Source organism: Trachemys scripta, chromosome 2 (assembly GCF_013100865.1).
Source record: "Trachemys scripta elegans isolate TJP31775 chromosome 2, CAS_Tse_1.0, whole genome shotgun sequence".
NCBI classification, from domain to species: Eukaryota; Metazoa; Chordata; order Testudines; family Emydidae; genus Trachemys; species Trachemys scripta.
The window spans coordinates 243522772-243534676 of NC_048299.1; the positions used below are offsets into that span (position 1 = coordinate 243522772).

Below are 11905 nucleotides of genomic sequence, written 5' to 3' on the forward strand. Positions count from 1 at the left end.
TCTAGTCATTGGGCAGAAATCACAATTATTGGGTCCCAGTCTATATTCTACTCTATCACATTGTAAACTCTTCAGGTCAAGGGTCTTTTCTTATGTGTTCTATCTAGCCTACAGTCATGCAAGTTTCCTCCAGATAAAGGGCAGAATATGGGGCACTAAATGTTTCAGGGAGAATGGTCCTCAGGTGAATTTACATTCAAATATTCCAATTTGAGAGCCATATAGAAGATACTGTTTTCTCTGAAGCAGATTCTCTCAGGCCAAACAATCCTACACTTGTTGGATAACTCAACAGTAGAGCTGAGCAAATTACTAATTATTCAATGTGGTGATGTTAAAAAAAAAAAAAAACTAAAAAATTAAAAAAAAATTAGTTTCAAAGTGACACTGAATTTGTTTCTTACCACAACAAAACCCCAGATTTCAACTTAACAGTGCTGGGCAAAAGCTTTCCTGAACTGCAATTTCACCCTCTCTTCCAGTCTCTGAAAAAAAAAATTACCACTGGTGGGAGCCTTTTGGTCATGAGTAAATCTACTTACATGTCTTAGGCCACAGCTGTGACAGCAGATGTTCTCTCAGGGGAGAATGGACACTTTTACAGATGAAAACCATCTCTATTCTCAAGACACCTGAAAGGTGTTTTCTCTCCCTCCCAAAGTCCTTAGGTTGCTGCTATCCTCTCTCCTTGGAGAGTGTTTTATATTGCTTTTTTCTTGCTCTGCATGTAACAATTTAAAGTACAGACAAGCAATATAGAATATTAGTGTTGGAAGAGACCTCAGGAGATCTAGTCCAGTCCCCTGTTCAAAGTATACATGTTCCTTTTTGATTGCAGCTTGTCAAAATAGTCATTTCCTAGCTTTTCTGTCCAAAAAAGCAGTAGCCTTTTTTGCACTTTCTTGTTAAAGAGCAGTTCATCCATTGTGAGGATGCAAATATTACAGTAACAAATTTGTGGGGTTAAGTGACATTCCTCCATGCAGACTCAAGAGTAATGGTTTGCAGTTCCTGGTACCTCCAAATTTTGCATGTGTTTACAACACAGCAGCTTGAAGACCATTTTCTTGGGTACTTGACAATTACGCAACTCTTGCATGAATGTATACAGCTTTAGCTTATACTGCTTTGTAAACATCTTGTAATGTCCTGTTAATTTTATATCTACTTAAGTACAATTCATTTTTGAGAATGAATAGATTTAATTTTCAAAAGTATTTACTGGTTTGACTCAAATTCGTAATACACATCTCCCCTTGCAACATGTTAACTGGTAAAGAAAAACATGACTGTTTTACAATGGTAGTCTCAAACTAGACTGAAGCAGTAAGTGGTGGCATTCTGTAATCATGCTGTTAGATTGCATCCAATTTTTGTGTGTGTGCGCGCGCAAAAGATCCATTAGTTCTTCAGACTAGTCATAAAAAAAGTTATATAGCTTCTGTTAGAGCTTTAGTTAAGTAAGAGGTTTCAAATCTGACATTTAGCTCACACACATCCCTTTCTAGAACTGAGAAGAGTTTCATCTTATATGCTTCCTAGCATACATCAAGAGTTTGTTTTGCTTGATATCAGCATTAGTATCTGCTCATGGGAGTTGTTTATAGACACCCAAAATACAAATATTATGCCTATAATTGAACAAATATGGTGGCTGATGGATCCTGGAACACACAATGTCTCCCCCCTCCGCCCCCCCGGAACTTTAAATCTCAATGTTTACATATAGACAGTTAACTTTTGTCTAGCATACAAACTAAGTGGTATCCAGTAAAAACTGTCCAATTTGAATAACTGGAATTTAAACAGGCAAATTGTACATTTCATAATCATTTTTAAAATAAACTTCCTTTTAACAAGAGAGGATCCTAAGAGTCAAAGATCAGTGGGGTTAATTCTTCTAATATCAGAGGATTTAGTTAAGTAACTTCCTTCATGTTTTATTGTGATGTATAATGGATGTCACTTGAAGGGATTCTTACAGTTCAGAACAGATTTAATATTAATAATCAATGACTGATTCAGCATACATCAAAAGGGGAAATACACTTTACTACAATTCTGTGTATGTGTATTTTATATGCCTCTATTAAAGATAGATTGCTGAAAAGTTGGAGCCACCTATGAGAGAAATTGTATTTTTATTGTGTATTTTTTATTAGATGCCTGCAGAGAGCTAACCGCTCACATCTAAATACTCATTTGTATTAAAATAGCACCAGTGATCAGGGCTTCAGCGTAGGCACAGTACAAAGAGAAAGATGGTCCCTGTCCAGAAGCAGAGACCAAACATTTTCAAGCATAACCAATTATCTGAATAAATCTCCTTAAAAAAAGCATCATTTGCAGATGGAATGCATAGTACTTTCTATAAAAACAACCAGTCCCTTTATGATGTCTCAAGTTGGGCACCCAGCCTAGTAACTTTAAAAAAATTATACCTCATTGCCACTTAGATTTTATAAACACTATTTTAATATACCGAAATGAACTCTCCCTTTAGAAATATAGGCCCACATTAGATTTGGGTGAACTAGGGTTTTCAATTGAGTTGGGACATTAGCATGAATAGACCCAAAACATGAAACCAAAAAGAATGAAATCATGAGAAGTGTCAAACTTGTAGTGACCCTTCAAAATGCCAGTGTTACCTCATTTAAGGTTTGTGCTAAAGCAAAGAAATAACTCTTAATTGGGTACCAGGTGCAGTAAATAAGGCCAGATGAAGGAGTTTCTTCTATAGCCTATTTGTTAAGGTCTGATAATTGGTAATAATCTCATGTTTGTTAAAGCATATATAAAAAAAGTAAACTCAAGGATTCACTGCTAATACCTACCTGACCAAGTTGGAGCCGACCAATAGAGGGCTAAAGCCAGGGTGCCTAGATCATTTGTAAGTATCTTGATCAAATGCTTATAAATGTTTTGTTACTCCTTGAATGTAGTGAGCTGCTTGTTGTTTAGGCTTTTTACGCACATTTAGAGCAGTTTTATAAATACCATTCAGTCTTTTGATTTAATAAAAGATTTTATGGTTAAAATTATACCCTACATAAATAATTCCAACACTTCCCTGGGAATGAAGAGGAAAAAAAAAATCTCATCTCTTTCCTGGATCTTTAAAAAAAAAAAAAAAAAAAAAAAGTAATTTTTAGTTCAAATAAGTCCCTTCCTTCTATATATTTTTAAACAAAATTCTCCCAACCCCACACTTTGCTTACCTACCTCAGACTCACCTTAAATGAAATTAGATTAAGTTTTTAGGCTGTTTTATGTCCTCCTACTCTTAAATTAACCATGCAAAACAAAATAAAGCACAAACTATTAGGATTTTCAGGGATTCTTATTCTACCTGCCCTATTCAAATCCAAAGCCTTTGGAAAGTTTCACTGTTTTTTGTAGAACACATTTGTAACAGGAAAGGAGGCACAGCCATGGTAATCAATCTCTATTTGCAAACTTGTGCCCCAAACTAGCAACAGTATAATTAATACAAAATACGGTTGTTTTTTTTAAAACAAGTCTATAACCAGTTTTATTATAGAAAGGACGACAGCTCTCCAGCTTTTACTTCTCACTGGTCTGCTCTGGCATGCTTCTAATGATGTCAGAATCACCTGTAAATGGAAAAATAAGCCATAATCAAATCTCAGGAAAGGGGCCACAGCAAAATCCATTTACAAATACCGGACAACTATTTGGAAGCTATTTTAAGTTTTCCATTCCACAGTGATCAATATCTTCCACTTACAAATCTGTTACATCTTGGCTTTTGAAAATTCTATCACATTAATTAAAAAAACAAGTTTTGGCACCAACTAATAGTTTTGAAGGATAGAGACCATACTCAGAAGTATACAAATATAATAATAAATGCTTTCCTTTTAAAAATCAAGATGTCAAAACTGTTTCTATATAAATTATACTAATGTATAACACAAAATGAAAATTCTATACATGTCACTAGCCATTAAAACACAAAACTAGAGAAATAAGCAAGTCCTGGGGACACATTGTAGAGTTTTAATATAGCAAGTGACTAGCCTGATCACTGAACTATCAGGACAGTGACAATATTTGCAGGATATGCAATACCAACTCAAAAGCAGAGGTATTGTACAGACTTAAGAGCTAAATCATACAACTAAAATTAAGAAAATATTGCATGTAGCCATTATATTAAAATAGTTATTCACAAGTCAAATCTGAAACATTATAATTTAGGTTTTGCTGGAGTTAGTTTGAGAGCAAAATATACTGTATTCATATCAGATGCACCATAAGCAGATAACTACAGTGAAAATTCAAATAGTCACTCAGTGACAATTCCATACAGATGCATACAGAAATGCAGTGAAATCCATCTTTAAGCAGCCATTCAAAGTGGCTGACAAAGCAGCAACTAAACAGAGGTACTGCCTAAAATAGAGCAAGATTGGACTATGTTTATAGATACTGTGGGGAAAATAAAGACAAGAAATTGCTTAATTAAGAGTTCATCTTAGAGGTTCTAACAGTCAGCCTTTAGGCCCAGAGATATCACCTGTCAATGGTAATTATCTTTGTTCACTGCTGATGACAATCTTTTTAAATGAAAAAGGTTAGAGTTTTTAAGCAATCCTGTTCACTTTCAAGCTTAGATGTCAAATAAGAAACTGGATTAGAGATCATATTTCCAAGCCAATTCTGGCCAATCCTAAACAGGATTAGCACAGACTGCAAAGTATTCTAAAGACCCCATTCCTGGTGGGAAAAATAGGTTGCTGAGGTGAAGCAAGCCCAATAAAGAAAACATGCTGTGTCAAGCAAACGAGCTTTACTTTTTTTTTTTTTTTAAATATAAAATGTTCTGTGTTTTGGAAGTCCTGTCCAGGCCTTGGATCCTGGTTTTAAACAGAATGGCAAATCCAGTGAACGTTTTGTGGTGATGAGTCACAGGTAAGCAAAAGAAGCTAGAATACATACCTGGATCAATGATAGCCAGTGTGCACACTCTGTAGTATTTTCCACAGGCTGTACCCAATTCTATATTGTTGCCGCTGTAGTGATGCACACCAGTCTTTGCCAACATAGCATAGTACTCAATCTCTGATTTTCTGAGAATTAAAAAACTGCATATCAGAAAATGGTACACTCACTCATTCCCATCAAATGAATCCTTCAATGGGATGTTATTAGACCAGTTTGAATCCTAACTACACTTCCAAAGTTTTAGATTGAGCAGTGAAGTTAGTTTTATTCCTCCACTTGAGGTTTGTGTTGGGGGGGCAGTCACCATCTTTCCCCCAAGGGGAGGTCTGACTTCCCAATCACAGCTTTGGGATGTAAGAGTCTGATTCTGTTGGTTAGGAATGGGGTTTGGCAGCTCTCGTTAGTGCCGTTATCTTTTCCAAGAGAGGCCCCAGGGGCTGCATGGCCGCACCTCCACCTTGGAGCTGAGGGAGGGACGTCGCCAAACCCCCCCACCCTCCCCCAAGCAATGGTCCTAGGCTGCTCCCCCCAGAGCACCTATTGCACCCCCAAGATTTAGTTAGGGGACAGGTCACAGGACATTAATTTTTGTTTACTGCTAGTGACCTATCCATGACTTTTACTAAAAATGCCTGTGACTAAAACGTAGCCTTACAAGGGCTGGGGAAGGCAGGTGGCCAGATGCTGAGCAGACAGGGAAGCAGGAACCTGGGCTTCTGGTGGTGACAGAGGCATTAAAGTGAATTGTGCAGGTTCTTTCACATTCCTAGCTTGCCCCTTTTTCACCTGGCCTCTATGAGCTGCAGGTCTTGTCAACCACCACTGGTCCCCTCCAGCAATCCAAACTCAGGTTGATGTGGATCTGCACCATCTCCCCACCCCCAATAGCTCCAGCCACTACAGGGTCTGAATCCCTTTTCTGCATCTTGAAACTCCTCATAAAAAGTTCTTTTCAAAGCCACCAAACCCTTATTTGATGACAGACCGGATCCAGCCCACGCAGCATGAGGTTTCAAAATGGGGGGAAGAATAGAGTAGAAGCCCTTTAAGATTCCTTCCCCACCTGCATAACAACCACTTTGCCAGACCCTTATTTGAGTCATACCACCTGTAGAAAGTTTTTTCTTTAGTATAAGCTTCCTTTGCTGTACAGAAGCTGGGCAGCATAATTTAAAAGCACTTTACAAGCTCAGTCCTGCATTGTTTACACATGCAACTTGCACCAGAGATCCAGCCCTGTTTTGCAGCAAATATTATAATATTGTAAAACTAGGACAGTTTAGCACACTGTACTAAAAACGTTTACACTGTGAACAGCATAAAGCAGATGCGGATAAAGTATCTTTCTAAAACTAGTTTTCAGGAAGTCCAATTTCCAATATAATGGTACCTACCTCAAAGCAGGACAGTTGTTGGCTAGGATGACCAACTTGGCTTTGCCTTGCCGAATCATTTTCAGAGTCTGTTTGTACCCTAGCACATATTTACCACTTTTCATAACCAGTTGAAGCCTTGAGTTTATGGACTCTAGCGACTTTTTCTGCAACAGAGTTAAAATATATGGAGTAGTGCAGATTAATACAGAGAATGAACAATTTTAAAGAGCTTTAACTAAACAAGTCTTTTGGTTCACTAAGACTTCTACTATTTACAGTGCAAAATATTAAGTAGCTCATATCTAAATATCCAAGTTAAGAAAAAGCTTGTCAATAAAATAAAAATGTTGTGTTAACACGATATGACAACATTTCTCAGACTTCAAGCTAGTCCCCTTATTTACCTCTCTTAAATGCAAGGAGAAATTAACTGACTTTTTTTAAAAAGCTACTATACAAATTATGTTATATTATTCTGAACTTCCAGCCTGACCCTACTCTTTTTAGTGTCAGAATATTTGTGGGATCCTACACTCAAAGGTCCCTTTTCAATTTACCAAGGCTAAGCCAGGTTTAGAAAGAAGCATCAAGTTACTCCATTCTAAATTGCAGTCTGACCTGTCCTGTGTATACATTTCATGCAATACAACAATGACAGTGATCACTAGCAACACGATGCTGAAGTGATTTTTCTGTAACGCTCTGTGGCAGATTGCAACTAGGTAGTGAATTTTGTAAATACAGAGGACATCTTACGGCACGACACCCATACTTTCGAGTGTACAAAAATAAATGCAATGCTAATCACAGGGTAGAGCAACATAAGCGCAGACGCTTAAATGCACTGACCCTCACCCAAACTTTGTTCTGGAATAATTAGGCAATGACCTGACCGCACAAAGGGAGCTCGCAACGCCTCGAGGGGAGGATATCGACGCGTGAGGGAATATCTGACTGACAGTGATAGCGAGACTCGGAAGAAACAGGCGAGAGCGAAGTGCGGGACAGCCCCCACAGCAAGGGGACCGATACCGCCCCGCACCAGGAGCGAGCACCCCCTACGAGCTGAAGGAGCCCAGTGTCCGGCCTCCCAAAGCGCCTTGGGGCGCGCCCTGCTTCACTCCCCTCATTCATCGGGTTCCCCCTTCAGCCCCCACCGCCGGGACAGCCCGGAGACCTCTGGCCGCTCCCCCGCCACCCAGCTCTCAGCAGCAGCCTCGGGAGACCCGGCCACCCCCAAGGCAACTGCCCCGGGGCCGCTCCGCAGCCTCCCCCCGCCGCCGCCACGTGAGCGCCGGGCCCGCCCCGCTCACTCACCGTTTTCTTCGCGGCCACCATGTTGCTGCCTCGTGTCGGGTCCGGCGGTAGCTGAAACGCAAGGAGGAAAGGTTAGTGCCTCGTGCCGGCCGGCCGCAGCGCCCCTGCCCGGCCCCGCGGAGCCCCGCTCACCCGAGACGCGCCTCCAAGATGGCCGGGCAACAAGAAAGGAAGAAACTCCCACAATACAGCGCAGATCCCCCTCGCGGCTCGGCGAGAAATCTCGCGAGAACTTAGTTTATTCCGCCCCTTCCGGGTTGAAATGCGCCTGCGCCAGAATCTACAGGGTGGGATCTGTAGTGTGGGTGTTGCCCTTCTCCCTGGCAGGGTAGTTGAGCGGGCTGGTTCTCTGGCTGGTGGTAGAAAGGTGGGAGGGCTCTGTAAGGGGGCTGGCTCCTGTTGGGTGGGGCTCTGTAAGGGGGCTGGCTCCTGTGGGGTGGGGGAATAGCTCAGGGTCAGGGGCTGGTTCTCTAGCTGGGGGAAAAGGGGGGTGTAATTCTGTGGGGGCCTGGTCCTTTGTCTCAGCCCAGACCTGGGATTGTTATGTGATTGCCCTGAGAGGCAGAGGCCCAGTTCATTATGGTTTCCCTGTTAGAAGGTGCTCCCAACATCAGAGGGATGAAGAAGTGAAATTTCTACTCCCCATCTTCCTTAACTCTCTGGTTTTTATTTGTTTCTTGCTCTTTAAGTGATCTTTTTTCCACTGCCTTTCCCTTCTCCCCTGTATACTGTGGTCAGTTTCCTTTGTTCTAGAAAATGGTTTAAACAATTTCTCCAAGCACAGTTTTGCATAAAATCCCTGTACAGAAATCACTTAAAATGGGGATGAGCAACTGGCAACCCAGGGGACCACCTCCAGCTTGCCAGATCACTTTATTTGGCTTGCCACAGCCCAGATTGGAGAAGGGAACATCCAGGGGAGAGGGCCCTGCCTGCGTCTCACATTACATTAGTGAGAGCGGGAAGCTGTGCTGTATGGGCTCTCCCCAATTCAACCTCCTTATGACCCAGCAATCTCTTGGTGTCAGATGTCAGGGGGTACAGTGGAGGGGCATAGACGTTACAGCAATCTCCTGAGTCTGGTATGTGCATTATAATTCACCAAAGAATATCATGTGAGGTCCCAAATAAAAGGCAGTGTTACATTGGTTATCCATATTAGTGTGAAACACATGTTGTATAAGGAGTTAAGTATATACAATATTAGAAAGTCCGTGTCTAGGGACTGACACTGTGAAGGTTTCTTGTCAGACAAGAAATGTTTACCTAGCTGATTGTTCACGTGTAAAATAAGTATTGTATAGTTCACAAAGGGTCTCCTATTACTAGTCTGTACTGAATGTTAATGAAGGATTTTGAGAGTTTCAAAGAAAGAAAATAACAGTAAGAGAAAAATCAAGATAGGTTTTCTTTCCCTTCCCTGAAGTGCACATCAAATATTTGCTCTGCTATATGTGGGGGATAAAGAAGACATCCAAGAACTCTTCAATGAGGAAGTAAAAGGACAGTGAGTTTGCTTCATGAAAGAGGGAGTTGTGGTCAGGTTTGGTTGAAAACACTGGCAAGAACTTTGGGCGAGAAACTTCTTTAGACCGGAGGCTAACCTGTTAAGTTTAGTCTCTAGAAAGCAAGTTATGATTTTATTTTATATGTAAGCCTTTGTTTTCAATGTTCTTACTATCCCTTGAATTGCTGTTCTTTGATAACTTATTCTTGTTTTTACTATAAATACAATCTAAGTGCTGTGGTTTTAAGCAGAGAGGTGATCCAGAGTTGAATCTTGCAAGCTGGTGGTGTACTCTTCCTTTGGGAAAAGCAGGCCTGGTATTTCTGAGAGTGTTCAGTGGATAAGTGGCTGGATGCTGTGGGGAACGGTCTGAGAACTTGGGGGTTGGTGTATGCCTAATGCTACCTGTAGAGAGAGAGTGAGGCCTGGAAGGTAGTGCTTGTGCTGCCAGAGGCTGTTGGTTTCAAGAAGCTGGTCCACAGTGGGCACAGACAAGACTGCATCACGTTAAGGGCAGGTAGTGGTGAGGTGCCCCACAACCATGTATACCATGGGGGGGTGTCACTGCCCGGAAGTGGGACCTGACCACTTCCCCACCCCCACCCCACGTCATACACCCACTGACCCACCAAAGTCAAATCCTCCCAGCGGGCCAATGACGTTGCTCAAGATGGTGTTCAGAAAAGAAAACGTTTATATAGTATTTTTTATTTTGAATTTCTTAGAAATAATAAAACTGTCATACAATTTTAAACAATTCTTTGCCTGCCAGAGAGTTTTTAATGTTTGCCAGACACCTGGCAATGCTTCAGTTCTGTCCGTTTGTTGATGTTTGGCCTCAGTGACTAAGCAGTTGAAACCTTCAGGATTGCAGCAAGGTGTGCATCAGATAGTTGTGTTCGGTATTTTGACTTGCTTATATTCATTGTGGGGAAAAAAAGTGCTGCTGCCTCCATGGCTGACTCTGCCCGGCAACTAATGATGCTGCTTCCATGGCTGACTCTGGCTGGCGACTAGTGATGATATCTCTGTCCCTCTTCCCCAGCCAACGGGAGCTGCGGGGGGCAGTGCCTGCAGCAGACATTGCCGGCCACGTGTCTGCATTTGTCTCTCCTCCAGAGGCCGCAGTGGGGAGGTTCTCGGGCCGCAGATGGCCCGCAGGCTGGGACTTTGAGACCCCTGCTCTGTAGGAACCAAAAAGCTTTTCTTTTTTTTTTTTATTAAACAAAATAGGGTATGTTCAGTTGTTACAATAGGAATTTGTTCCTATTGTATCTTTATATTCCATTTTCATATAACATCACCAAGAACCATGTAAAAAGAGAGACAATGAGAATTTTAGCCAACTACAGTGACTCATACTGATAGCAAGACAAAATAATGTTCTAAATGCTTTTAACATAAAAAGGCAAAGGTGCAATTTAAGAGCAGTAGTAATGCACTGAAAGTTCTGACACAGAGAAAGGATGAAAGAATGTGATTTGTGGGATCAAATGAACTGGGTTTAGTTGTGTGCTGAAGCAGAATGAAATTTAAAGTTAAGTTTGAAAATTAGTATTTTAAATTGAGAAAGGGTTGAAAATTGTCTCAAAAGCCGAAACTGGATTTTGATGACAAATAGAAGCAATAAACATGGGCAATAAACAAAAATTAATGGCCGATGATCTGTCCATGACTTATACTAAAAATACCTATGACTAAATCTTGCCAGGGGAGCTGCTGGGGTGGGTGCCCTGCGCCAGCAGACTGCAGCTGCTCTGGCCAGCCACCTGGGGACCGCTGCCGGGGCCAGTGGACCACGGCTGCTCTGGCCAGCCACCCGGGAACGGCTGCTGGGGGCTCGCCCAAGCAGTAACTGCTGTGGGTATCTCCGGGGCCATCTGAGCAGCTGGCCCTGGAACAAGCTGCTTGGGTGGCCTTGGGGTCAGCCACACTGGCTGCCGAAGAAGTCATGGAGATCGCAGAAAGTCATGGAATCTGTGACTTCCGCGACTTCAGTGATAGCCATGGAGCCCTAATAATGACGTAATTCCACAACAGTAATGAGAAGCATGTACAATGGAAATAGTGGTTATATGTGCTGTCACAGGTAGCGTACAACTGAGAGAGAAAATAATAAAAATGGAAAAGAACTCCCTCTAGTGAAGAAAGAATAAAAAAACTACACTGAACACTCTAAACCTGTGGTGTCAAATACTTGATATATATGTACTATATGTTATCAGAGATGTACCATTCCATAAATTTCTGTGTGAACGGGGTTCTCATGAAAACTGGACAAATAGCAATGGGTCAGTGAGGAAGAGGTGATCACGCAGGCAAATTAGGCCAGGCTATTCAAGGCATTGGAGATAGTAACTGTCACCTTGGCTTTCACCTGGAAGTAGATTGGCAGACTGTGTGGTGCACAAGTTACCCTGAGCTGAGGGAGGAACTTGCAGCTGGGACTTGGAAAACAAGTTCTGGAACCACTGCTGGGATTTAACACCAACATCCAAATGCCACTCATAATATCTCCTAGGGCTACTTCTGGGGTTGTTCCGTTTATTTTAGGGTTACCATACATCCTCTTTTTCCCGGACATGTCCAGCTTTTCAGCACTCAAACCCCCGTCTGGGGGGAATTGGCAAAAAGCCGAACATGTCCGGGAAAATGGCGGCTCTGCTCCTCCTCTGACTCTTCAGCTCTGTTTAAGAGCTGAGCTGCCCGAGCGCTATGGGCTTCAGGCAGCCCC

The 11905-nt window shown here is 41.9% G+C and overlaps 1 protein-coding gene and 1 non-coding gene across 2 annotated transcripts; both read right to left on the reverse strand.

The window, feature by feature from the left end:
* Positions 1-3009: 3009 nt before the first annotated feature.
* Positions 3010-7899, reverse strand: RPL30 (ribosomal protein L30). Its single transcript, XM_034763352.1, has 5 exons — positions 7797-7899; positions 7665-7715; positions 6366-6511; positions 4966-5096; positions 3010-3617 (listed from the first exon to the last, which is right to left on the reverse strand). Exons 2-5 carry the CDS (start codon positions 7683-7685, stop codon positions 3568-3570), a joined length of 348 nt encoding a protein of 115 aa, XP_034619243.1. The 5' UTR covers positions 7686-7715; positions 7797-7899; the 3' UTR covers positions 3010-3567.
* On the reverse strand, positions 3956-4083 carry LOC117873960. Its single transcript, XR_004644834.1, has one exon. It is a non-coding gene; the product is annotated as a small nucleolar RNA SNORA72 (small nucleolar RNA).
* Positions 7900-11905: the final 4006 nt, after the last annotated feature.

Bases quoted from the DNA above. Each gene is read 5' to 3' on its own strand.
- RPL30 (XM_034763352.1), bottom strand. From the start codon at position 7,685: ATGGTGGCCGCGAAGAAAACG. The intron at 6,512-7,664 runs GTGAGTGAGCGG...ACTCTGTTGCAG, and splicing joins TGGTGGCCGCGAAGAAAACG to AAAAAGTCGCTAGAGTCCAT. The intron at 3,618-4,965 runs GTATGTATTCTA...TTCCATTTACAG, and splicing joins ACTGGCTATCATTGATCCAG to GTGATTCTGACATCATTAGA.